The sequence below is a fragment of the Saimiri boliviensis genome, chromosome 20 (genome assembly GCF_048565385.1).
Source record: "Saimiri boliviensis isolate mSaiBol1 chromosome 20, mSaiBol1.pri, whole genome shotgun sequence".
NCBI lineage: Eukaryota > Metazoa > Chordata > Mammalia > Primates > Cebidae > Saimiri > Saimiri boliviensis.
This window is the reverse complement of record NC_133468.1, coordinates 2992815-3019154: the sequence shown is the minus strand read 5'-3', so window position 1 is coordinate 3019154 and position 26340 is coordinate 2992815. Positions and strand designations below refer to the sequence as shown.

General features: G+C 46.1%; 1 protein-coding gene across 6 annotated transcripts in view; it reads right to left on the bottom strand.

Moving 5' to 3' along the window:
- Positions 1-5501: 5501 nt before the first annotated feature.
- Positions 5502-26340, bottom strand: part of LOC141582475 (uncharacterized) — a 41868-nt gene continuing 21029 nt past the window's right edge. For 2 of the 6 annotated variants that reach the window (XM_074390523.1, XM_074390521.1), the window contains exons 4-18: positions 24949-25010; positions 23836-23863; positions 23236-23303; positions 22420-22447; positions 21836-21903; positions 20444-20471; positions 19862-19929; positions 19072-19099; positions 18497-18561; positions 18031-18058; positions 13832-13878; positions 12821-12842; positions 8092-8171; positions 7603-7627; positions 7234-7322 (exon numbers count right to left, since the gene is read on the bottom strand). In XM_074390523.1, coding sequence (XP_074246624.1) covers positions 7252-7322; positions 7603-7627; positions 8092-8171; positions 12821-12842; positions 13832-13878; positions 18031-18058; positions 18497-18561; positions 19072-19099; positions 19862-19929; positions 20444-20471; positions 21836-21903; positions 22420-22447; positions 23236-23303; positions 23836-23863; positions 24949-25010 — 716 coding nt within the window. In that variant the 3' untranslated portion in view covers positions 7234-7251. Of the gene's footprint in view, positions 5575-7233; positions 7323-7602; positions 7628-8091; positions 8172-12820; positions 12843-13831; positions 13879-18030; positions 18059-18496; positions 18562-19071; positions 19100-19861; positions 19930-20443; positions 20472-21835; positions 21904-22419; positions 22448-23235; positions 23304-23835; positions 23864-24948; positions 25011-26340 lie in introns of those variants that run through there. The other 4 variants (XM_074390522.1, XM_074390524.1, XM_074390525.1 and 1 more) reach the window with 4 other exon arrangements.

Here is a 26340-nt window from a genome sequence, read left to right as displayed (position 1 = left end):
TTACAGGCATGCGCCACCATGCCCAGATAATTTTTTGTATTTTTAGTAGAGACGGGGTTTCACCATGCTGACCAGGATGGTCTCGATCTCTTGACCTCGTGATCCACCCGCCTCGGCCTCCCAAAGTGCTGGGATTACAGGCTTGAGCCACCGCGCCCGGCCACACCCCCTTTATTTAGGATTCCCGGCTGCCCTGGCCCCTCTCTGACATCGTGAGCAGCTTCAGAAAGGAGGATCAGGACAGCCAAGGCTCCCCACCTGGGATGCCCCGGTGTGTCAGAGGCAGGAAGGCTTTGGGGTCTCAGGGCAGTGTGGGACAGTGAGGGACACTCCTGAGATGGCCTCTCCCAGCTGGAAAATGACTCAGAGCCTCCAGGGGAGTTTGGTCATCGTGGTGCCCACTGGGTAGGTTTGGGTGGCAACACAGACCTGCTAGGACACACCTTCACCCCACCGGGTCAGCTGTGAGAACTCAGGGCAGAGGGGCCCAGGAACAGGCGGGTGACAGCTCTTATTTCAATGCAGTGGCTCTGCTCCCGTGAAAGTTTTCCGAGATGTAAGGTGGCTTCGGAAAGCTCAGGCTCCACAGCAGAGTGTCAGGAAGCGGAGTCGCATCTGAACCATACCCGGGGCTCCTGTCTTTACCCTCCTCACTCACTGTACAGAGGAGGGGGCACCTCACCTGGGGACAGGGGATCCACAGTCGGCTGTGCTCCACACACCCGCCCTCCTCACTATGCTGATTCTGACCCACAGTCCCTCCCCTCTGTCCAATTTAGGGTCTGTGGCCCAGGCAGGGCCGGCTCAGCCACCCTCAGCATCCGAAGGTTCTGAACAAATGCCACAGCTGTCTGCACTGAGGACAGCAGCAACACTGGCAATGCTGACAGCTGGGCCAACATGACACATTCTTCACATATACACGCCGTGAGCATTTTCTGTCACTCTGCACTTTGTAAGTCATTTCCTTAAAGGGGATTTTTGCTATGCCAGATAATTTCAATATTTATGTAAACCAATGCTTTTTTCTCAAGATCAGTATTTTTGTGTCCTAAAACAACTATATATATGTGTGTTTGTATGTGTATATATATACACAACTATATATCTGTATACGTGTATGTGCATATATATACAACTATTTGTATATATACACACACACATATATGTTCATATAAAAAACATTAGAATTATATCTCAAAGTTCTGTTAAAAAAAATCAATGGCCTGATATTCTAGTGCTAAGGGATGGCTTAATTTAAAACATAGTTTCTAGTAGATTCCTTTAAAAATATTATAGCAGGGATTTCCAGATCCCCCCGACTCCCACCTTTTTATTATTTTTGATTATTTTCCAGAGTCTTGAATTCAATGAGGTGAAGGTAGAAGAAAGCATTTCGAAAGCCAGTGGGTACAGGAGAGCTGGTGTCGGGGGAGGCAGAGTGGGGAGAGATGCTCCTTTAAATGGAAGCCTCTGGAACCCGCAGAAAGCAAGGGTGAGGTGGGCCATCCTCCTGCAGAGCTACCAGAGAAAGGCTTTAGACCCAACACTCCTGTTCACAAATACAGACAGAGGCACCTGTTTTCTTAAAACAACTCTTTCTATATAGAAATAGAAATAATTAAAAGAGGAAAATTGCGGTTTAGTTATTTCATTCAATTATTAATGAATAACTTACGAAACAAACAAAAACTGTAAAAGTGGAACTCAAATTATTGTTTAATAATCTGGATCTGTGGCTCAGATACAGATTGAGCAAAACAGCCATAGATGATGCCCCAGCCGTGGAAGATGTCCCAGCTGTGGAAGATGCCCTCAGGTGTGGAAGATGCCCCAGCCGTGGATGATGCACCCAGTCGTGGATGACGCCCCATCGGTGTATGATGACCCATCGGTGGATGATGCCCCAGCAGTGGACGTGGAAGATGCCCCAGCCGTGGATGATGCCCCCAGCTGTGGATGATGCCCCCAGGTGTGGATGATGCCCCCAGGTGTGGATGACACCCCCAGGTGTGGATGATGCCCCCAGGTGTGGATGACACCCCTGGCCGTGTCCCATTGGTGAATGATGACGTATCGGTGGATGACGCCCCATCGGTGGATGACGCCCCATCGGTGGATGATGACCCATCAATGGATGATGCCCCAGCAGTGGACGTGGAAGATGCCCCAGCCGTGGATGATACCCCCAGCCGTGGATGACGCTCCCAGGTGTGGATGATGCCCCCAGGTGTGGATGACACCCCCAACCGTGTCCCATCGGTGGATGATGACGCATCGGTGGATGACGCCCCATCGGTGGATGATGCCCCAGCGGTGGATGACGTCCCATCGGTGGATAACTTCCCATCGGTGGATGATGTCCCATCGGTGGATGATGTCCCAGCGGTTGATGATGTCCCATCGGTGGATGATGTCCCAGCAGTTGATGATGTCCCATCGGTGGATGACGCCTCAGCGGTTGATGATGTCCCATCGATGGATGATGCCCCAGTGGTTGATGATGTCCCATCGGTGGATGATGTCCCATCAGTGGATGATGCCCCATCGGTGGATGATGCCCCAGCTGTTGATGATGTCCCATTGGTGGATGATGACCCATTGGTGGATGATGCCCCAGCAGTTGATGATATCCCATCGGTGGATGATGACCCATCGGTGTATGATGCCCCAGCAGTTGACGATGTCCCATCAGTGGATGCCCTATCAGTGTATGATGACCTCTCGGTGGATGATGTACCATTGGTGTATGATGCCCCAGCAGTTGATGATGTCCCATCGGTGGATCATGCCCTATCAGTGTATGATGACCCCTCGGTGGATGATGTCCCAGCGGTGGGTGGATGATGTCCCAGCGGTGGGTGGATGATGTCCCAGCGGTGGGTGGATGATGTCCCAGCGGTGGGTGGATGATGTCCCATTGGTGGATGATGACCCCTTGGTGGATGATGTTCCATCGGTGGATGATGTTCCATCGGTGGATGATGACCCCTTGGTGGATGATGTTCCATCGGTGGATGATGACCCTGATGCCCCAGCCCTGGATGATGACTCAGCTGTGGATGAAAGCCAACAGTTGTTTTCAAGAAAAGTCTAGTATACAAGTCATTAGTGAGATTTATCAAGAAAAAAGGGAAATCACAAAATTAATATCAGAAATTAATAGAACGACATAACCACAGAGAGAGCAGAGATGACAGAACAATGAGTGGACAGTATGAATACATAACTTGTTTTAAAGCAACATTTTGTTTCACTTGGGCTGGTGGCCATATGCTGCAGTAGCCGGCCAACAGTGAGAGTCTCCTCATGGAGGAGGCTTGGGTCGAGGCTGAGGGTCTTCAACCCGCATGCACAAGCAAGTTGCCATGAGGGGATGGAAACCAGACTACCACCCAAGTGCTGCACAGAGTTCCTGCCTGTCCCTCTCCTCGCCATTTTCAGCTGGCAGGGCTTGAGCACTTTAGGGCTTGGGAAGATACTACTACTAAATCTACTAAAAGGGCCGGGCGCGGTGGCTCAAGCCTGTAATCCCACCCACCTTGGGAGGCCGAGGTGGGTGGATCACAAGGTCAAGAGATCGAGTCTATCCTGGCCAACATGGTGAAACCCCGTCTCTACTAAAAATACAAAAATTAGCTGGGCATGGTAGCGCGTGCCTGTAATCCCAGCTACTCGGGAGGCTGAGGCAGGAGAATTGCTTGAAACCAGGAGGCGGAGGTTGCAGTGAGCCGAGATTGTGCCACTGCACTCCAGCCTAGCGCCTGGCGACAGAATGAGACTCTGTCTCAAAAAAAAAAAAAAAAAAAAAAAAAAAAAAATCTACTAAAAGACACCACCGATCCTTATGTGCTCCGGCCAGCTGCTGAACAAATGAACTTCACAGCTGAAGTGGGCAGCACTGGCCCGTGTGGTCCCCCAGTCCTCTTAGAATCTGTGAGCTTGGGGCCGACTGGAGGGTGGACAGTGGGAGGAGGCGGAGGATCAGGAAAATAACTGATACTAGGCTTACTATGTGGATGATGAAATAACCTGTGCCGCAAACCCTCATGACACACGTTTACGTATGTACCAAACCTGCTCATCATGCACAGGTTCCCCTGAACTGAAAAATTAAACAGAAAAGGACGTGTGAGCTGATCCAAACACCTGGGGATCTTTGTGCTTTTCACACTGATGACTACGCCGGTCTGTGGGGGGATGTGCCTATAACTGCCCTGGGTTGTGTGACCACAAAGGCCACTTTATAACGATGGGCAGTGTCTGGGACCTCCTTAGGGCTTATACACGAATGCTGGACTCCCTGCGTGGTGGCGAACACCCCCTGACTAAGAGCATGCCAGTAGTTTCCAGTGTCAGCACAGGTCCACACTCCTGGGCTCATGTTTTCACTTTTTCATTCAGGAACTCGGGAGCTGGGATCACCCCTTGGCCCTTCAGGTTCTCCACCTGAGCAGTGAGGATAATCAATGGCTCTGGTGAGGGTGGAGGAGTCACTGTACAGACAGAGTAGAGTGGGGCTGGATTTTAGTTTTTAGAAGTGGACACTGGCGAATGGGCTGTGTAAACGGGAACTCTCTCCTGACAACACACACCGCCTCGCCTGCACAGAAGCTCCACATTCACATCACATGATGCAGCCTCACACGAGACACCGCCAATCCTCACGCACCCAACTCAGTGCCACCCAAAAGGGAGCACAGCTGCGGCCTCAAAATGTGGCCATGATTTTTCCCTGGGGAATTCAGGTTTTCACAAAACACTTTCACTATGCTTACTCCTATCACAATCCCAGAATCAGGGTGGCACTTCACATTGAAACCAGCTTTTCTTTTTTCTTGACAATGATACCAGAATACTTACCAGAGTCACACTTCAGAGTGAACACCGGCACTACCTGCAATGCAGAAACAAAGCTTTATGAGGGCACGTCGTGCTGTGGATCGTTTGCACAACATTCTGTTTCTCTCAGTGAATACTGAAAACCTGATCAGAAACGTAGTCAACTGCTACAGTAATCAGAACAGCATGGTACTGGTACCGAAACAGAGACATAGACCAATGGAACAGAACAGAGCTTCATTGGACAGGACAGAACGGGCGGCCACAGAGGCCTGGGACAGATGTTTTGTCCCCGCAACACAGCAGGGAGCACACTTCATGGCGTGCTGATGCTTACTGAATGGTACAACTGAGGACTGGGTGATTCTGTTTGATACGGCAAGTCTACTTCGCCACGACAGGCAGTGCAGCACATTAGTTTACAGATTAGCCTTTGGTGTTAGGGAGATCCAGCTGTGGGTGTGTCTCGTGAATAATTTACTTACCTGAGACTCACATTCCTCATCTGTATAATGAATAGAACCAAATTAATAATGCCTCAAAGTGATGCTTCAAGGAGGCAACATAGAGAAGTGACCACATAGTATCCAAGACTCAAATGTGTATCAGTTATCCTTTTCATTTTAATAACTTAAGCACCTGTTATTAAGAACAGTCATGTGGCAAAGTGACATTTTGATCAATGATTACTTACATGGCTGGGGTCAGACGGGCGTACACAAACCTACTGGCCTGCATCGTTAGATGAAAACAAAATTTTTGGTTAAACATTTTAAGTAAGATGCTATACAAATGAAAAACTAACAACAGTGATGGAATTTTTAGGAAGAGATGAAACTAAGTTCACAAGGATTTGGAGAAATGTCTCCTCAAATATGCTGCTACAGGAGCATGAATTAGCATCACCATTTTGAAAAATATTTGGCAGTATTCATGTCAATAAAAGATATGTTCCCTTCTAACAATCTGCTTCACAGAAATGAGTGCCAGTATTATTCCAAAACCATTGACAAAAGTACTCAAAGCAACATTACTTCTCACAGCCATAATTACTTAAAAACAGAAAAAGAAAATTCGATGTCGATCAACAGTAGAGTGGATAAACTGTAATATGTGACTACGGAGGAATGGTGTGCAACAGGGAAATGGAAGAACTACAGTTACACTTACGAACATGAATGAATTTCAAATCATAATGGGAGCAAAAAAGCCAGACACCGAGAAACACATACTGACTTATTCTATGTATAACAGTCCAGACCTGGAGAGGTCTAAACGAGTCATTAGCAGTCAGAGCAGGTCCCTTAAGGGAGAAGATTAAAGGAGGAGGGAGATTTCAGGGAGGGACAGGGATGTCTGCACTTGTGCCATCTCACCCTCTCAGACGTCACGGTCCCAAAAGAGGGTGCTGGCAATATTTAGGTGGTTCAAAGGTGTCATGAAGAAAAGCAAATGACACACAGCAGCAAACTCAGGTCTTTAATGAAGTGCCCCAGACTGGATAGAGGGTGCCCACTTAGTTTTGTATCTTATTATGTAAAATGAGGATCCTCCAAAGAGAAAAATGTCATCCGTAGCATGGACAGAATTACGTGCTATCAGCACATTTTATCACAGGAGTTTCCAGCACAACTTTTAGAAATCTGTGAATAAAAGGTCCAGAACTTAACTTATAAATATCAACTTAGAGAACAACGGAAGCCTGATTTTTGAAGACAGGAAATAGTGTAATGCCATCTTCTGTGGGAAGGAACTCTTGGTTTCCCAAAAAATTAGAAAACTGGAGAGAAAGAAGCCTCATCTCAGCATCGGTGCTAGGGGTGGGAAGTGGAGGCTACAAATGTGATCAAGGTCAGACTTCTCCCGCCTTCCCAGGAGACTGGAGATGTGCCAGCGTGCCCAGAGTGAACATTCACTCTGCCATCCACCCCCTGGGAGACCCCTTTAAACCCACAGAGAGGACAGAGATATAAATATGCTATAACAAATCTTAAAGGGTGATTATCAATTTTCCTTTGGCACACAGCAGAACTTTTTCTCTAAGTTCAAGTAAATGCCTGTGAGAGAGATGTTCCCACAGATTCCTTCCTTCCTTTACAGATGACACTCAATGCTCAGCCCCGCATCCCTTGTGCATAATCCCAAGGAGTGCTGATTAATCCAAACCAAAGGTTCTGATGTTTCCCTGGGCAGAAAAGAGCAGGCATAGGAGCAAAGATCATCTCTAATGAACACAGCACCCTCACAACCCAGAGGGACAGTTCCTACCTTTACGACAACAAACTTTGAAAAGAACAAACCAAACCTCACACACATTTTCATTTTCTTTCTGATTTCATACCCCCTTCTTCAGCCCCTCAAGCAGCGGGGGTAACCTGAAGGCTCTCAGCAACCCTTTCCCATCAGGTCCTACCTGGAAAGTAGTTCCCTACCTTGGGGGTCGTCTTCAGTGAGCCTGAAGTCGCTCCCCAGAAGCCAGCCTTTAGAAACAAAAACATCAGGACAAGTCATTAGAAAGAGTGACTCACCCACACCTCTTCCTCCAGCTGAAGCCACGCTGCCTCGCACATCATTCCCTGGTCTTTGCTCTGGGTAGACACACCTTCCTACAGCCTCTCTGGCTGGAGTTCTATATTGGCCAAATCACTTTCTCTCAAGAGACCCCCAATCCTCCTTCCCAGCAGGATCCCAGAATCAGGTTTCTATACACTCAAGCAGCAAGTTGGTCCCTCATGAAGTGAGTTACTTCACAGTACTTACTTCTTACTCTCTCCTGGGATAGTTTCTGCAATTAAACAAGAGGACACATTATGAGGACGAGATTCTGCGGTGCCCTTCACATAGAGCTGTTGTTCCCTTGGCAAGGGTAGAAAACCAGAAGTGGTACAGTGGCTGAGCCACAGGTCAACAGCCCCAAAACCATGAGGATGCTTATGGAAAGATAAGATCTTTATTCACAGAACTCACCTTTAAAGTGGATTTAATGGGCAAACACACAATGTTTAATCCAAGGAGAAAAACGTGTTGAGGACAGTGCCTCTGCATTACAGCCCATAATGGATGCTGCCACTTGAAAACCTCTCAGCGCACTGCGTGTTAGTTGGGAAGACACTCCCACTGAACTTCACCCCCACAAAGAGAATTGCATACGCTGTACATAATGTACAATTTCAGATTTTCATATCAAAATTAATTGACAAGAAATCAGAAAAGCAAAATGTCTTTAAAGACAAAGAAAAAGAGTCTTACATAGAGGCTTTGCTCCTCCAGGTCTTCTTCCTCTTCCCAGGATCTGAGTCCGACCGTGCTCGCCTGGTCAACTGTAGACACTGGAAGGACACAGAGGGGTATAGAGGTGGGTGATTATCAAGCACGGACTGAGTTGCTGCTGGGCCGTCCCCATGGGTGGAAGAGGGCTGGCCAGGGAGGGCAGCAGGAAGGAGATGAGACATGGAGGTCTCCGCCTCGTACTGGAGGCATCATGCAGCAACACAAGGGTCAACCGAAAATGAAACTCAAAGGCAAACTAAGGTTCAATGGAAGAGTGCCCTTCTGCGTCTCACACGTTTTGAAGCTCTTTTAAACAAACAGCATATTCAAGACTATGTCAGTGCTCTAGGACCCAATCATGCTGGTGCCAGATTTAGCATCAGTTTTAAAGATGCATAATAAAAACCTGGGTCTACCCAGCCCCTTATCTGAACCCAGAGACTTTCTTCTATTGATTCCAGGTTTTAAAACTCTTTCAACCAATTGACAATCAGAAAATCTTGAAATCCTTCTTATGAACTGGAGCCCCGACCTTCTCCCACTTTCTGTGGTCCTGTCTTTCTAAATGGAAGAAATTTACATCTTGCATGTATTAATTGATGTCTTATGTCTCCCTAAAACATGTAAAAACCAAACTGTACCCTGATCACCTTGGACATATGTACTCAGGACCTCCTGGGGCTGTGTCACCAGCATGTCCTTAACCTTGGCAAATTAAACTTCTAAACTGATTGAGAACAGTTTTAGATAACTTTTTGGTTTGCAATGTGTAATCGTGGTGGGGTTTACTTTTTAGAGGAGGACACTAGGGATTTATTGTGTCAAACAGAAATAACAACAATATTTATTTATATGATTTACGTCCCAAGAATATTTTTCCGTTTATGGATTCACATACAGGGAAATGACTGTCACATAAATGGATGTCACTGCAGTTCTGTTTTTTAGACTTTTCAAACCTTGAATAAAAGCTAAGCTGAACAGACGGATTCAATTCTAGGCAAAACAGTCTATTGTCATTATGTACTAAACTTTTGTTACAGTAGAAGAATCGGAAATATTGAAATTATATTCTATAAAACAGCCGGTGTTAATCACGCAAGAGTCCCTTCTTCAGTCCACCTTTCCTTTGTCATGCATCTGTAGTAATCGCCTAGAGAGGATCCTGTCTTTGTACTCGCCAGTCCATTGAGCATAGTGTATTTCAGGAAGGGAGACATGGGCTGGATGCTGATGTGTTTTAACTCTGCAGTGCGGAGCTGCACTGAGTGTGATGAACTAGTAACCCAATGCTTTTTTGCTGTCTTAATTGTCATTGGGTCTAATGAATGTAGTTTGCAGGATTTGATCATTTCTCGGTCTTGTGGTGATAAGAGTTTTCAACTATCTAAAAAATATCTCATTCATCTTATTTGTTTGGGGCCAACTGCTGAGGAATGTTCCCAGCATTGAAAGGAGTTTCTCAATATTTCTAAGTACTGCTTCCTAATATTCTGAACTTGCATTTGACCCTGTTGTCAGAGGCATCTGGGGCAGCTCTGTATTATTCACACCAATGGCTGTGCCATATCCTGCAGTTACATTCACTGTTGTCTGCCCTAAGCCACGTGACTGATGCAGCCATCTTGGAATCATAGACAGCATTTGGGATCTCCATAGACTCATGTAAATCTAGGACTAGCACTTGTGAGGGATACAACCTATGGCTACCCGTGATGGCAGGGTTGAGAGCCATCCTCCTCAGGTTAATAACCGCAGTTCAACAATTCATTATCAATTCAGCATTAGAGCTATATCCCTAGGTTCATATCTTGCCTCCTTCCTCTAGGGGATTAGAAACATAGGCACATTCATTAGCACTTCGGTTTCTCCATTCAAGGAGTGTGTGGATAGTAAACAATCGCTGTTTATGTGAGGTCTGTAGTGAGGATTGAATGGGTGTATTAAGATAAACTGTGTATTGCAGATCTTCAGAATGGTAAATTAAAAAAGAACTGACTTGCTTGATATCTCAAAGCTTAACATCTTCCAGAGCTGCATGCAAACCCAAGAGATAAGCTCCCAAGTCAGGTGCGATGCCATAATGCATAACTGCTCTGTCCAAAAACAGTCATTTCAACTGCACGCTAACCTTGGGACAAAAGAATGAGATACGAGTGTCAAAAATGCTTTTGGAGACATCCTGATTCCACACAGTGGCTACTTCTGAAAAAAACAAACAATTTAAGTGGTCTACAAAATGAGCCAGTGACCTGATGAAAGATCAACAGATACCTATTCAAATGGAACGACCACCAGTTTACGTGGGGAGAATTATCTACCATAATGGAAGGTTCTAAGCATGTGATATCATATCCTGTATGATTTCTTTCTCTTAAATGAAAAGTGGCTCCAACTGAGGCTGCTGACAAGTTATGGAGATGACCGTAGCTTAGCCTTGGACGGTGCTCTGGATAGTGTCATGGGAGACCTGATTTGTGCATTGCATCCTTCTGAGGAGGGTCATAGGTTGGGTGAAAGCATATCTCTGTACATAGGGAATTCATATCTCTGTACATAGGGAATTTTGAATAATCCACAAAAGTATGTTTAAAACTATGTTTTGGTAAGTAACCTGGCCTAGACACAGATATTATCAGTATGTGTTTGGGAAAACTTGTGATATGAGTAGAAGCAACACGCTCTCAAATACTATGAACTAAACATACATTAAGGCTGATGTAAGGAGGGACGCCATGGGAATAGCAACATTAGGTTTCTTTCTTGTGCATTTTCCTTCACATTTCCATGTTCCAGATTCACTTCAGATTCTGAAGTCTAGAGTTTAAAAGATAATTGATGGTGGAAAGACAGAAGCACAAGAGACGTTCCAATATTCTTCCAGTCAACACGAAGAGGGAAGTTAGGTATGAAGAATCTAACCAGAAATACTGCATTTTACTCTATGGAAAAATAATAAATACAACAGCATGAACAAAGAATCAAAACTATAAATTATGGAATAAGTAGGCAAAGTATTTCCTGAACAACCTTACTATGCCAATCGGAAGGACACCATTCAGTAGGTGAATATGAACAGACCTTCACAGTAACAATATACTTGAGAAGAGAGGTATGAAGCTGAGAACTTCTTGAATATTCTGCATATGGAAAATCGGAGATAGTCTACAGGAGTGCTATTCATGCTAATAAATGCATCAAAATTGCAGAGTACAAGGTTAATGCTCAAACGGCAGTTGTGTTAATATGCACTCAATATAAACAATCCAATAGTAAGATTACAAATGTAATTCCATGGATAACCTCTGAAATCATTAGATACTTAGAAAAAAATCTAACCAATGAGATGAAATACTCGTAACCTGATAAGAACAGAATGTGACTGAAAGGAAGTAGAGAGGGTACAAATAACGGAAAAGGCATCCCGTATTCACAGACAGGAAGACAAAACCTGACTAATACACAATACTACAAAATGATCCAAAGACACACAAGAACTACTATCAAACTGGGAACAGTCATCTGTGCAGAAATGGAAAAGACAACCCAAAATTTCTTATGAATTCTTACATGTCTCAAATAATCATAACAATGTTGAAAAAGAATAGCGTTGGAAGATACGCAGTCATGAGACTGAAATCTACGAGAGGAAAAGATACAGAAATTCAGACAGCAGGGTCCTAGCATGGGGGAACCCGTAAGTATTGGAGATACAGAACAGAGAGCCCAAAATCCAATGCATGCATACACAGTCAACTGATCTTCAACAAAGGTGCCGAGAATACACAATGGGAAAAGGAGGGCCTCTTTAGCAAATGATGGTAAAACTCCATATTCTCATTTAAATAAGGAAATTGAGCAGTGTGCTCAAGGCTGTGCTTCTTCCTCCGTTTACAAGACACTGGAGCTCTGCAGTGAGCCCAGAGCAAATCTTCATCCTGTCCCCCACACCCAGAGAGAGCCCTTGATATCAGGAGTAAACAGCAAAGACAGACAAATGAATGTGCTGCCATGAAACCTAACCGTTCAGAAGGTGAGGGTCAGTTTCTCCCAAGCATCTGGGCACACTGTGGAAGAACTGTTGTCTCCAGGATTAAGTAACTGCCATGACAGAACTGTGTCCCAAACCAAAGGCTTTAGCATTTTGCAGTGGCAGAGGCAGAAGAGAGGTGTCCTCAGAAAGACCATCTTTAAATAATAAAGCAAGAAGAGGTGATCGCAGTCAGGTACTCACACTTCTCACCACTATGACATTAAACTCTGACAAGAACAAACCTCGTCCATGTTTTCTTTCTCTTCTCTTTCTACATGCTTGCTCAGGCTCCCAAGGAGCAGGCGGAAGCTGAAGGCTCCTGGGAACCTGCTTTATTAGATTCCACCTATAATCTTGTTGCCTACCTGGAAAGGCATCTTCTTCACCGTTGAGATTTTCTAGAGTCCATTCTTTAGAACCACGAACATCAGAGTAAGTCAGAGAGGTGCACTCACTTCTACTCCCGCTGAAGCCACGTAGGCTCACACAACATCCCCTGGCTGGTCCTCTGGGTTCACATGCATTCATACAGCTCCTCTGACCAGTTATACACTTGCACAATTATTTGCTCTCACTAGACTCCCAATATTCTTTAACCAGAACCCAGATCAGGTTTCTATATATTAAAACCAGCCAGTTTGTTCCTCAGCATGTGAGCTACTTCAGGGTACATACCATAACCACGGAGTGATGAAACCTGCAATTAGACAAAAGATGACGCTATGAGGATCAGATTAATTCTTCTGTACCCCCCTCCTCCCCCCAGATCTGTTAGTCTCTTGATGACTTCAGAAAACTAGTTGTAAGACAATGGTTGAGTCAAAGGCCAAGAATCAAACGTGCTAGTATAGAGGACGCCTGTGGAAAAGACAAGCCCTTTTCCCACAGAATTAATCTATGAAGCTGATTTCCATTGGCAAATACACAATGCCTAAACCAAAGAGGAAAACTGGTGTTGAGGAAAATTCCTCTGCGTTACAGTTGATAATGGATGCTGTCATTTAAAAACATTCTAATATATAATGTATCCGACGGGAAGACACTCCCACTGAATTCCACCCCCACAAAGAGAACTGGACATGTCATGCATAATGTGCCTTCTCAGATTATCATAATTAACAGAAGGAAAGGAATCAGGAAAGAAACAATTCTTTTTAAATTTTGTTTTCTTTTGAGTTTAAGTCCCAGGATGCATGTGCAGGACTGTGCAGGTTTATTACATCGGTGAACATGTGCTATGCTGCTTTGCTGCATGTATCAACCCATCACCTAGGTGTACGCCCCGCATCCATTAGCTATTCATCCTGATGCTCTCCCTCCCCGATCTCCACCTGACAGGGCATTCTTTTTTTTTTTTTTTTTTTTTTTGAGACGGAGTTTCGCTCTTGTTACCCAGGCTGGAGTGCAATGGCGCGATCTCGGCTCACTGCAACTTCCGCCTCCTGGGCTCAGGCAATTCTCCTGCCTCAGCCTCCTAAGTAGCTGGGATTACAGGCACGCGCCACCACGCTCAGCTAGTTTTTGTATTTTTAGTAGAGACGGGGTTTCACTATGTTGACCAGGATGGTCTCGATCTCTCGACCTCGTGATCCACCCGCCTCGGCCTCCCAAAGTGCTAGGATTACAGGCTTGAGCCACTGCGCCCGGCCAGGGCATTCTTTAGAGGACAAAAAAAGGGGTTCCTACCTTGTCATCATCCTCAAAGGTGGTGCTCCTGGAATCCTCAGGTGGAGCTGGAGGGAGAGAGTAAAAGTCAGTGCCCTGGTGGCTGGAGACTGTGAGTAACTCAGGGAGCTTTGCTGCGCGTGGCATATGGAGTGTGGGACTGAAGATTCTGAGACCGTTTCAGAGGAACAACTATGTTCAAATAGTACCGTGAGGGAGTCTCACTAGGTATCTTCCATCTCAGACAATGCCAAGACCTAATCATACTCTTGCTTACTCCCAATTCACAAGAGATAGTAACCAATCAAAAAGCAAGGCTTAGATGTTTGCTATGACATAGGCAGGAAAAACTGGTCTCCTGGGAAAAGTAATCATTAAATACCAGAGCAAGAAACGATGGTTACAAACACAGCCCACAAAGCCCACGGACATACATCCTCTCATCTCTATCTTATTAAAATACAACAGGAACAAGTCAGACCTCTACAGCTTTTTTTTTTTTTTTTTTTTGGTTCTGGCTTCATAGCCCCCTTCCTAGGTTCCAAAGCAACAGGTGTAACCCAACTGCTCCCAGAAATACTCCTAGGGTATCATTTTTGTTTGTTTGTTTGTTTGTTTGAGGCAGAGTCTTGCTCTGCCACCAGGCACCAGGCTGTAGTACAGTGGCGGGATCTCGGCTCACTGCAACATCCACCTACTGGTTTCAAGCAATTCTCCTGCCTCAGACTCCCGAGTAGCTGGGACTACTAATTTTTGTATTTTTAGTAGAGATGGAGTTTCAGTATGTTGGCCAGAATGGTCTTGATCTCTTGACCTCGTGATCCCCCCACCTCAGCCTCCCAAACTGCTGGGATTACAGGCGTCAGCCACTGCGCCCGGCCTAGGGTATCATTTCTACCTGAAAATTGTCCTATTGCAGCTTCCCTCATGGATGGTGCCCACTGGCCGATCTTTAGAGACACACATCTCAGCAAGAAGTTATTTCAGAGAGTGACTCGCCCACCCTCCTACTCCAGGTGAGGTCACACTGGATTACACGAGATCACCCTGAGCTTTCCTCAGTCTTCTCAGAATCTCTCTAGGCTCTATGGAGCCAGGTCTTCAACAAGGCATTGCTCACACTTTCCAGCATTCAAGTGAGAATGAAGAGCTGAAGGAATCACCTTTCCATTTTTCCTTCCACGGGCCCATTACAGGTCTCACCTCCAATCCCACAACACCGAGACCCCAACATTGATGTGCACGCTTTCAGTGAGATGAGTCCAACAATCAGATCCTGGGCCAGGCTCACAGCAGACATGCAAGATAGCGTTCTGTGGGGATGGAAATGCTCTCTGCTGTATGGCTGCTGGGCCATTGCATGGTGGCTGTTGTGAGGAGGTTTTGAGTATTTCATTGTAGATATTTAAGTTTATTTAACCAGAAAGAGACATGTATATGACAGAAGCACACTGGATGGGGCAGCTCCAGAGATCCAGACATGAGGAAGAGCTGACTCCCCTATTCTGGTGTTTTTTGCAGAATCGTTTGCTGTTCTGATCCTACCACACATTTACGGTTACTTCCTGGGCATCTGCACAAGGGCCAGGCACTGTGTGGGGCTGGGCGCATAGGACAGTGTGGACAACATCCAGGTCCAGAAGGATTCCAGCAGGTATGCGCTTACACCCAGTGGAAGAGGGAGGCCCTGCACACCCTGTCTAGACTAGATCAGAGCAGCAGGAGCAGAGGCGTGGGGGCGTCTCACTGTCCTCAGGAGCTTGCCCTCATCTCCAGGGACCCTGACTCAGAAGCGGGGCAGGCTCCAGGATGAGTGCGGGGCTCAACAGGCTGGGCAGGCTGAGAAGAACACCTTTCCACACCTGCACGAGATCCCAGCCCAGGGGTGACCTAGAGCTCATCCCAGGCATGTGTTCATTAACACATCCATGGAGCCTAACATGTCCTTCCCAGGACTGAGCTCTGGGGTGAGGACAAATGAGGAAGACACGGTCACTGCCCTGCTAGTAAACACCCACAGCCAGGGTTCCTCTATTCACCTGTGGGAAGACTCTGACTTTGAGACGGAAGATTTTAAACCATCTCCAAAATACGTGGAAACTGAGATGTTATGGATTCCACGGAAGAGTTGAAAGGATGACCTGGGCTCTGGGATCAGTCCCCATCGTTTGCTGAGATCACCCTGCACTGGAACTCATGTCCCTCCCCACCTGCCCTGGGAGTGCCGCAGCTGCCCAGGCCAAGAGCTGGGGGACTCTGTCCAGTTCAAAAGCATTTCTGGGCCAGAAGACCCTTGGCCAACAGGGTCTATTGAAGAAACATTCCTCAGGAGACTTCCAGAAGAGGTGAAAAATAAAAACTTACCTGTCTTAGCCCCAAAAAGATCAGGCCTGGGACCTCTGTGTGTCTGGCCTGATCCTGAGGTCCATTCCTACTGACTCGTGTCCTGTCTGCTCTGTGTCAGAAAAATGGGGACCTGATTCCTGTTCTGCCCTTCTCAGCAATTTCTGCTGGGGTCATTGCCATCATCACACAGAGATGGAGAGGACATGGGTCAGGAAGGAAGCTCCTTTCTCAAGGCATTTAGAGTGATGTTCACACCAAGCTTTCGACAGAGAGGAAGGCCAAGTGCTACTCACTCCTCCGCAGAAGGGGTCTCATATCCAGCTTGGGCCCCAGTGATGATGCTTAACTGATGCTCCTAATACTGCAACCTTGACATTCTCTTTTAACAATGTCCCAAATGTCCTCACTTTTTACCCTCTGATCCTCTAAATCATGTTCCCCTTCAGGTCTAGCGTGACACTCTCTCTTGCTCTCTCCCTTGGAGCCCACTGAGCAGCTGTCCATGAATTCTGAGAACCTCAACGTCAGTAACACTGACATTTTCCTTGACTCACACACCACAGCGACCCTGCAGCATTGGTAACACTGACATTTTCCTTGACTCACACACAGCAGCGCCCCTGCAGCATTGGTAACACTGACATTTTCCTTGACTCACACACAGCACCGCCCCTGCAGCACCACTGGGAAGCTTCGTCTAGCTCAGGCATCCCCAAACGACGGGCCCGTGGGCCACATGCGGCCCCCTGAGGCCATTTATCCGGCCCTCTGCTGCACTCCAGTAAGGGGCACCTCTTTCACTGGTGGTCAGTGAGAGGAGCACAGTATGCGGCAACCCTCCAACGGTCTGAGGGACAGTGAACTGGTCCCCTGTGTAAAAAGGTTGGGGACAGCTGGTCTAGATTAAAGAAGTCTAGGACAATGCAGTCATGAGAAAAATCACTTCTGGGGTGAACAAGTGACATTGCCCAATGAAACAGTTTTTCTTTTGTTCCATTGGAAAAATACTGACACAAACAGGACAATCAAATTTTACTGAAAAGCAATGCATTTCTACAGAATGCATGCTCCAAAAAAACCCCTCAAACCATCATGTGGTCCACTTGATCTTCATCATGACCTAAAGCAGCTGTCTTGGCTCTCTGTGTGTGTGAAGGTTTTCAGAAGGAAACAAAAATCTATTTCAACAGCAGCATCAATAGAGCATGATGGAGATTCTCCCATCCTAGAGCCGCGTGCTTCATGGAGACATCTGTTTCTCACACCACGCCCCAGATCCTCACACCTATCAGGAACCTGAAGCCAGGGGGTTCTCCAGACAAAAGTGAGCAAGAAAATCTCCCGAATCACCACGTAGATTTGTCATTAGGAAGAAAGTGGTATTAGAATGTGTACAATGTTAGAGAGGGGAACAACACGCACTGGGGCCTGCTGCGGGGGAAGTGGGAGGGAGAGCAGCAGCATAAAGAGCTAATGCACGCGGGGCTTAATACCTACGTGGGGGGTTGACAGGTGCTGCAGACCACGCCACACTTTTACCTATGTAGCAAACCTGCACATCCTGCACATGTATCCCGGAAATTAAAATCAAATTTAAATTAAAAAGGAAATTGCCAGAGTAGGCAAATCTAGAGAAACAGAAAGTAGATTAGCGGCTGCCGAGGTCCAGGGCTGTGGGGCTTGGGAAAAATGAGAAGTGACTACTAATGGGGTTTCTGTGAGGGGGAATGAAAAGATTCTAAAATTAGATTGTGACAATGGCTGTACAATCCTGTAAATACAGTAAAAACACTACATCACCCACTTTAAATAAGTGAATTGTTTTGCATGTCAACTGTGTCAATAAAGAGGTTTAAAAGAAAAAGAACACTTACGGTGGTCACTTGGGGCTGCAGCGGTGTTCTGCAACAAGAGAAACAAACACAAAACACCATGAGCATCAGATCATGCTGGGTGCGGCTGGTGCTGGTCTTTCCACTTGGTGACATTAGAAAACCACATGTCACTGGTCCCCAAATAAAGCACAGAAGATGCTTGTTGAAAAGGTAGCGGGTGTTTTGGAATATTTAGCAAGTATTCATGTCAGCTGGCAAATACAAAATAATTTTGAAGAAGACAAGGGCGCTACTGAGAAATATGCTCATGACCAGTTTGTAGGTGATGCCCTCTTTCGATGGACATCGTCCATCAGGCCTCAGTTGGTCATAACCTCCAGTGACCAGTCGCTAGAGTCCACGACCCCCTGAGGCCTGATTTATGATGGCAGTCAAAAATCATATTCATTTCATAGTCTAGAAGCCCCACACACAAAACAGTTCCAGACAAAGAAATGTATGTTACCGTGTCAGAGGCCACCTCCTCCTCCTCACTCCCAAATGGACACTCCTCTGGATGGTCAACAGGAGCTAGGAGAACATAGAGTGACAGTCAGGGCATTGGTGCTGCTGAGAAATCTCACAAAAAGCTTTGGGGAATGTGGACGGGGGCTGGTGTGGAGCTGCGCAGTTGACAAGCATGGACTGAGCTGCTGCTGGACCATTCTCCTTGGTGCTGAAGGAAGGCAAAGGAGAGGGGCAGAAAGAAATGAAAGAGCCTTGGCTTCCTGGCTAGGGCAACCTCATCAGTGTGAAACAGTCATTTGAAGAACCGGTGAATACAGAAAGGCAGTGTACTATAGAAACAGCAAGGAGATTAGAGCTGCCTAGAACGAGGGGTGTGGGGGTTGGGGAAACAGAGGAGTCACTACTAATGGGGTTTTTTGAGGGGGAATCAAGAGCTTCTAAAATTAGACTGTAACAATGGCTGCACAGCCCTGTAAATATAGTAAAAACACTGAATCACCTACTTTAAATGGGTGAATTGGTTTGCATGTCAACTACATCTCAGTAACTCTTTAAAAGAAAAAGAATACATACGGTGGTGATACTGGGCCTCAGGCTTCTCCTGCAATATTAGAAAAATAAACACTGTGAAGATTACATCATGCTGGGTCCCGCTGGCACAGGTCTTGTGTTCAACTGGTGACATTTGAAAAGCAAATGGCAGACTGGGCGCGGTGGCTCACTCATGTAATCCCAGTACTTTCCAAGGCCAAGGGGGGCAGATAATGAGGTCAAGAGATTGAGACCATCCTAGCCAACATGGTGAAACCCCATCTACACCAAAAACTACAAAAGAGCTTGGTGTGGTGGTAGTGAGAGCCTGTAGTCCCAGCTACTCGGGAGGCAGAGACAGGAGAATTGCTTGAACCCAGTAGGTGGACGCTGCAGTGATCTGAGATCACAGCACTGAAACGTAGCCTGGTGATAGAGAGACTCCGTCTCAAAAACAAAACAAAACAAAACGAAAGATGTCAAACAGTGATCAAGTCACTGGCCCCAAATGATGCATAGAGGATGCCTGCAGAAAATGTAGTGGGTTTAAAATATTTAGCAAGTGTCTATGTTGGCTTGGAAGTACAAAATTATTTTTCAAAAAGAAAATGTTGCTACTGAGTAATATGCTCACGACCAGTTTGTAAGTTATGCAACCTTTTGAGTGACATCGTCCATCAGGCCTCAGTTGGTCATAAATTGCAATGACTGGTCGCTAGAGTCCATGACAACTGAGGCCTGATTTATGATGGCAGTCAAAAATGACATTCTCTTGATGTTCTACAACGCCGAGAAAAAACATTTCTCTTCGAGATGAAGAAATGCATCTCACCAGGACAGAGGGCAGCTCCTCCTCCTCCACGTCCTCCAAAACCAGGTCCTGCAGGACCTCAACAGGACCTAAGAGAACACAGAGTGACGGTCAGGGCACGGGTACTGCTGAGGAATCTCACAAGGAGCTTTGGGGAATGTGGACGGGGGCTGGAGTGTGTGGAGCTGGGTGGTTGACAAGCACGGACTGAGCTGCTGCTGGACCATTGTCCTTGGTGCTGAAGGAAGGCAAAGGAGAGGGGCAGAGAGAAATGAAAGAGCCTTGGCTTCCTGGCTAGGGCAACCTCATCAGTGTGAAATAGTCATTTGAAGAACCGGTGAATACAGAAAGGCAGTGTACTATAGAAACAGGAAGGAGATTAGGGCTGCCTAGAACCACGGGTGTGGGGTTTGGGGAAAACAGAAGAGTACTTCTAATGGGATTTTTTGAGTGGGAATCAAGAGCTTCCAAAATTAGATTGTAACAATGGCTGCACAACCCTGTAAATATAGTAAAAACACTGAATCACCTACTTTAAATGGGTGAATTGGTTTGCATGTCAACTACGTCTCAGTAACTCTTTAAAAGAAAAAGAATACGTACCGTGGTGATACTGGGCCACAGGCTTCTCCTGCAATAAGAGAAAAAGAAACACCGTGAGGAATACATCATGCTGGGTCCTGTTGGCACACGTCTTGGTGACATTAGGAAACCATATGGCAGGCTGGGCGCGGTGGCTGACACATGTAATCCCAGCAGGTTGGGAGGCCAAGGTTGGCAGATCATGAGGTCAAGAGATTTTAGACCCCTGTAATCCCAGCACTTTAGGAAGCTGAGTGGGGTGGATCACGAGGTCAGGAGATTGAGACCAGCCTGGTCAACACGGTGAAACCCCGTCTCTACTAAAAATACAAAAAATTAGCTGGGCATGGTGGTGCATGCCTGTAATCCCAGCTACTCCGGAGGCTGAGGCAGGAGAATTGCCTGAACCCAGGAGGCGGAGGTTGCGGTGAGCCGAGATCGCGCCATTGCACTCCAGGCTGGGTAGCAAGAGCGAAACTCAGTCTCAAAAAAAAAAAAAAAAGAGATTTTAGACCATCCTGGCCAACATGATGAAACCCTGTCTACACTAACAACTACAAAGAAAGCTGAGTATGGTGGTGTCGAGAGCCTGTAGTCCCAGCTACTTGGGAGGCTGAGGCAGGAGAACTGATTGAACCCAGTAGGTGGACGCTGCAGTGATCTGAGATAACAGCACTGAACTGTGGCCTGGTGACAGAGAGACTCTGTCTCAAAAACAAAAAAAACTAAAGAAAACAAAAAACCAGATGTCCAACAGTGATCAAGTCACTGGCCCCAAATGACGCATAGAGGACGCTTGCAGGAAATGCAGTGGGTTTGGAATATTTAGCAAGTGTCTATGTTGGCTGGAAAATACAAAATTATTTTTGTTTTTTTTTTTTTGAGACGGAGTTTCACTCTTGTTACCCAGGCTGGAGTGCAATGGCGCAATCTCGGCTCACCACAACCTCTGCCTCCTGGGTTTGGGCAATTCTCCTGCCTCAGCCTCCCGAGTAGCTGGGATTACAGGCACGCGCCACTATGCCCAGCTAATTTTTGTATTTTTAGTAGAGACGGGGTTTCACCTTGTTGACCAGGATGGTCTCGATCTCTTGACCTTGGGATCCACCCGCCTCGGCCTCCCAAAGTGCTGGGATTACAGGCGTGAGCCACCGCGCCCGGCCCACAAAATTATTTTTGAAAAAGAAAATGTTGCTACTGAGTAATATGCTTACGACCAGCTTTTAAGTTATGTCACCTTTTGACTGACATCATCAATCAGGACTCAGTTGGTCGTATACTCCAGTGACTGGTCGCTAGAGTCCATGACAACTTAGACCTGAATCACAATGGTAGTCAAAAAGAATATTCATTTGATATTCTAGAAGCCCCAGAAAAAAACATTTCTCTTCAAGATGAAGAAATGTATCTCACCAGGACAGAGGGCAGCTCCTCCTCCTCCACGTCCTCCAAAATCAGGTCCTGCAGGACCTCAACAGGACCTAAGAGAACACAGAGTGACGGTCAGGGCACGGGTGCTGCTGAGGAATCTCATTAAGAGCTTTGGGGAATGTGGACGGGGGCTGGAGTGTGTGGAGCTGAGCGGCTGACAAGCACGGACTGAGCTGCTGCTGGACCATTCTCCTTGGTGCTGAAGGAAGGCAAAGGAGAGGGGCAGAGAGAAATGAAAGAGCCTTGGCTTCCTGGCTAGGGCAACCTCATCAATGTGAAATAGTCATTTGAACAACCGGTGAATACAGAAAGGTAGTGTACTATAGAAACAGGAAGGAGATTAGGGCTGCCTAGAACCAGGGGTGTGGGGTTAGGGGAAAACTGAAGAGTCACAACTAATGGGGTTTTTTGAGGGGGAATCAAGAGCTTCCAAAATTAGATTGTAACAATGGCTACACAACCCTGTAAATACAGTAAAAACACTGAATCACCTACTTCAAATGGCTGAATTGGTTTGCATGTCAACTATGTCTGAGTAACTCTTTAAAAAGAGAAAGAATACGTACGGTGGTTATACTGGGCTGCAGGCTTCTCCTGCAATAAGAGAAAAAGAAACACCATGAGGATTACATCACACTGGGTCCCACTGACACAGGTCTTTTATTGACTTGGTGACATTAGAAAAAACACCAGATGGCAGGCCGGGAGCGGTGGCTCACTCATGTAATCCCGGTAGGTTAGGAGGCCAAGGTGGGCAGGTCATGAGGTCAGGAGATTGAGACCATCCTGGCCAACATGGTGAAAACCGATCTATACTAAAAAGTACAAAGAAAGCGGGTATGGTGGTGTCGAGAGCCTGTAGTCCCAGCTACTTGGGAGGCTGAGGCAGGAGAACTGCTTGAACCCAGTAGGTGGAAGCTGCAGTGATCTGAGATCACAGCAATGAACTGTAGCCTGGTGAAAGAGAGACTCCGTCTCAAAAACAAAACAAAACAAAACGAAAAAAATAAACAAAACAAAAAACCAGATGTCAAACAGTGATCAAGTCACTGGCCCCAAATGACGCATAGAGGATGCTTGCAGAAATGCAGTTTGTTTGGAATATTTAGCAAGTATCTATTTTGGCTGGGAAATACAAAATTATTTTTCAAAAAGAAAATGGTGCTACTGAGTAATATGCTTACACCCAGTTTGTAAGTTATGTCATCTTTTGACTGACATCGTCAATCAGGCCTCAGTTGGTTGTACACTCCAGTGACTGGTCGCTAGAGTCCATGACAACTGAGGCCTGATTCACAATGGCAGTCAAAAATGATATGGACTTGATATTCTAGAAGGCCCAGGAAAACCATTTCTCTTCAAGATGAAGAAATGCATCTTACCAGGACAGAGGGCAGCTCCTCCTCCTCCACGTCCTCCAAAACCAGGTCCTGCAGGACCTCAACAGGACCTAAGAGAACACAGAGTGACTGTCAGGGCATTGGTGCTGCTGAGGAATCTCACAAGGAGCTTTGGGGAATGTGGACGGGGGCTGGAGTGTGTGGAGCTGAGCGGCTGACAAGCACGGACTGAGCTGCTGCTGGACCATTCTCCTTGGTGCTGAAGGAAGGCAAAGGAGAGGGGCAGAGAGAAATCAAAGAGCCTTGGCTTCCTGGCTAGGGCAACCTCATCAGTGTGAAATAGTCATTTGAACAACCGGTGAATACAGAAAGGCAGTGTACTATAGAAACAGGAAGGAGATTAGGGCTGCCTAGAACGAGGGGTGTGGGGGTTGGGGAAAATAGAGGAGTCACTACTGATGGGGTTTTTTGAGGAGGAATCAAGAGCTTCTAAAATTAGATTGTAACAATGGCTGCACAACCCTGTAAATATAGTAAAAACACTGAATCAATTTTTTTTTTCACTGAATTTAACTGAATCAGTGAATTGGTTTGCGTGTCAACTATGTCTCAGTAACTCTATAAAAGAAAAAGAATACGTACGGTGGTGATACTGGGCGGCAGGCTTCTCCTGCAATAAGAGAAAAAGAAACACTGTGAGTATTACATCACACTGGGTCTCGTTGGCACAGGTCTTTTATTCACTTGGTGACGTTAGAAAACCAGATGGCAGGCCCCGTGCGGTGGCTTACACATGTAATCCCAGCAGGTTGGAAGGCCAAGGTGGGCAGATCATGAGGTCAAGAGATTGAGACCATCCTGGCCAACATTTTGAAACCCCGTCTATACTAAAAACTATGAAAAAGCTGGGCGTAATGGTGGCGTGAGCCTGTAGTCCCAACTACTCAGGAGACTGAGGCAGGAGAACTGCTTGAACCCAGTAGGTGGAAGTTACAGTGATCTGAGATCACATCACACCGCTGCACTGTAGCCTGGTGACAGAGACTCTGTATCAAAACAGCAACAACAACCACAACAACAAGAGAACCAGATGTAGAACAGTGACCAAGTCACTGGCCCCAAATCACCCATAGAAGACGCTTGCGGAAAATGCAGCGGGTTTGGAACATTTAGCAAGTGTCTATGTTGGCTAGGAAATACGAAATTATTTTTTCAAGAAGATAACACTGCTACTGAGAAATATGCTCACGACCAGTTTGTAGGGATGCCCTCTTTTGATGGACATCATCCATCAGGCCTCAGCTGGTCATAATCTCCAGTGACCAGTCACTAAAATTCATGACCCCCTGAGGCCTGATTTATAATGGCAGTCAAAAATCATATTCACAGCCGGGCGCGGTGGCTCAAGCCTGTAATCCCAGCACTTTGGGAGGCTGAGGCGGGTGGATCACGAGGTCGAGAGATCGAGACCATCCTGGTCAACATGGTGAAACCCCGTCTCTACGAAAGATACAAAAAATTAGCTGGGCATGGTGGCACGTGCCTGTAATCCCAGCTACGCAGGAGGCTGAGGCAGGAGAATTGCCTGAGCCCAGGAGGCGGAGGTTGCGGTGAGCCGAGATCGCGCCATTGCACTCCAGCCTGGGTAACAAGAGCGAAACTCCGTCTCAAAAAAAAAAAAAAAAAAATCATATTCACTTCAGAGTCTAGAAGCCCCACACACAAAAAATTTCCAGACAAAGAAATGTATGTTACCATGTCAGAGGCCACCTCCTCCTCACTGCCAAGGGTAAACTCCTCTGGGTGGTCAACAGGAGCTAGGAGAACAGAGTGACAGTCAGTGCATTGGTGCTGCTGAGGAATCTCACAAGGAGCTTTGGGGAATGTGGACGGGGGCTGGAGTGTGTGGAGCTGGGTGGTTGACAAGCACGGACTGAGCTGCTGCTGGACCATTCTCCTTGGTGCTGAAGGAAGGCAAAGGAGAGGGACAGAGAGAAATGAAAGAGCCTTGGCTTCCTGGCTAGGGCAACCTCATCAGTGTGAAATAGTCTAGGAACCGGTTAATACAGAAAGGTACTGTATGGCTCAGCGAGAGCATCTCATCACACCTGCTGTCCATGTGAAGGTCCAGGCAAATCCCCACGTTTTAGGAAAGGTTACAGGTTTATTTAACTTCTGTGGAACTACATATCCTGCTACTACATTTATCATCTAACCTGGTGTATTTTAAAAATTGTAGTAAAGTATATAGATTTATTATTTTAATTAAGTGTGCATTTTAATGATATTATATTCAGTGAGTCACATTCATGATGATGTGTCAATAATGAGAAAAATCTACATTCATAATCTAGCTTCCACCTGTGGCAATGAAAGAAAAACAGCACTGTAATGTCCAACAGAGAAAAAATAAATAATGACTGCAGAAATTAATGGAATAAAAACCAGGAAATCATCAGAGAAAAGCAACGAAACAAAAAACCAGACATTGATAAACCTCTAACTTGTCTAACCACAAAGGAAAGAAGGAATTTTCAATGTAGTAATAATATCAGTTCAAGAGTAGTAAACTCAAAAAACAATAATAAAGGAATATTCTGAACACATCTGTGCTCACACTTAGATACATTATACGAAGTGAGCTAATTTTTTGGATCTGTTTCAGAAGGTTAAAAGTCTTCTCAGGACAAATTAATCAACTGAATAGGTCTATATTTATTTTAGAAACTAAATCAATAATTAGTATCTTCTCAAAAGAACAAAAACACTACCTTCAGATGATTTTACCAGTAAATTCTACCAAAATTCCTACAAAGAAACATGTAGTCTTTTTTTTTTTTTTTTTTTTTTTTGAGACGGAGTTTCGCTCTTGTTACCCAGGCTGGAGTGCAATGGCGCGATCTCGGCTCACCGCAACCTCCGCCTCCTGGGTTCAGGCAATTCTCCTGCCTCAGCCTCCTGAGGAGCTGGGATTACAGGCACGCGCCACCATGCCCAGCTAATTTTTTGTATTTTTAGTAGAGATGGGGTTTCACTGTGTTGACCAGGATGGTCTCGATCTCTTGACCTTGTGATCCACCCGCCTCGGCCTCCCAAAGTGCTGGGATTACAGGCTTGAGCCACCGCGCCCGGTCATGTAGTCTTATC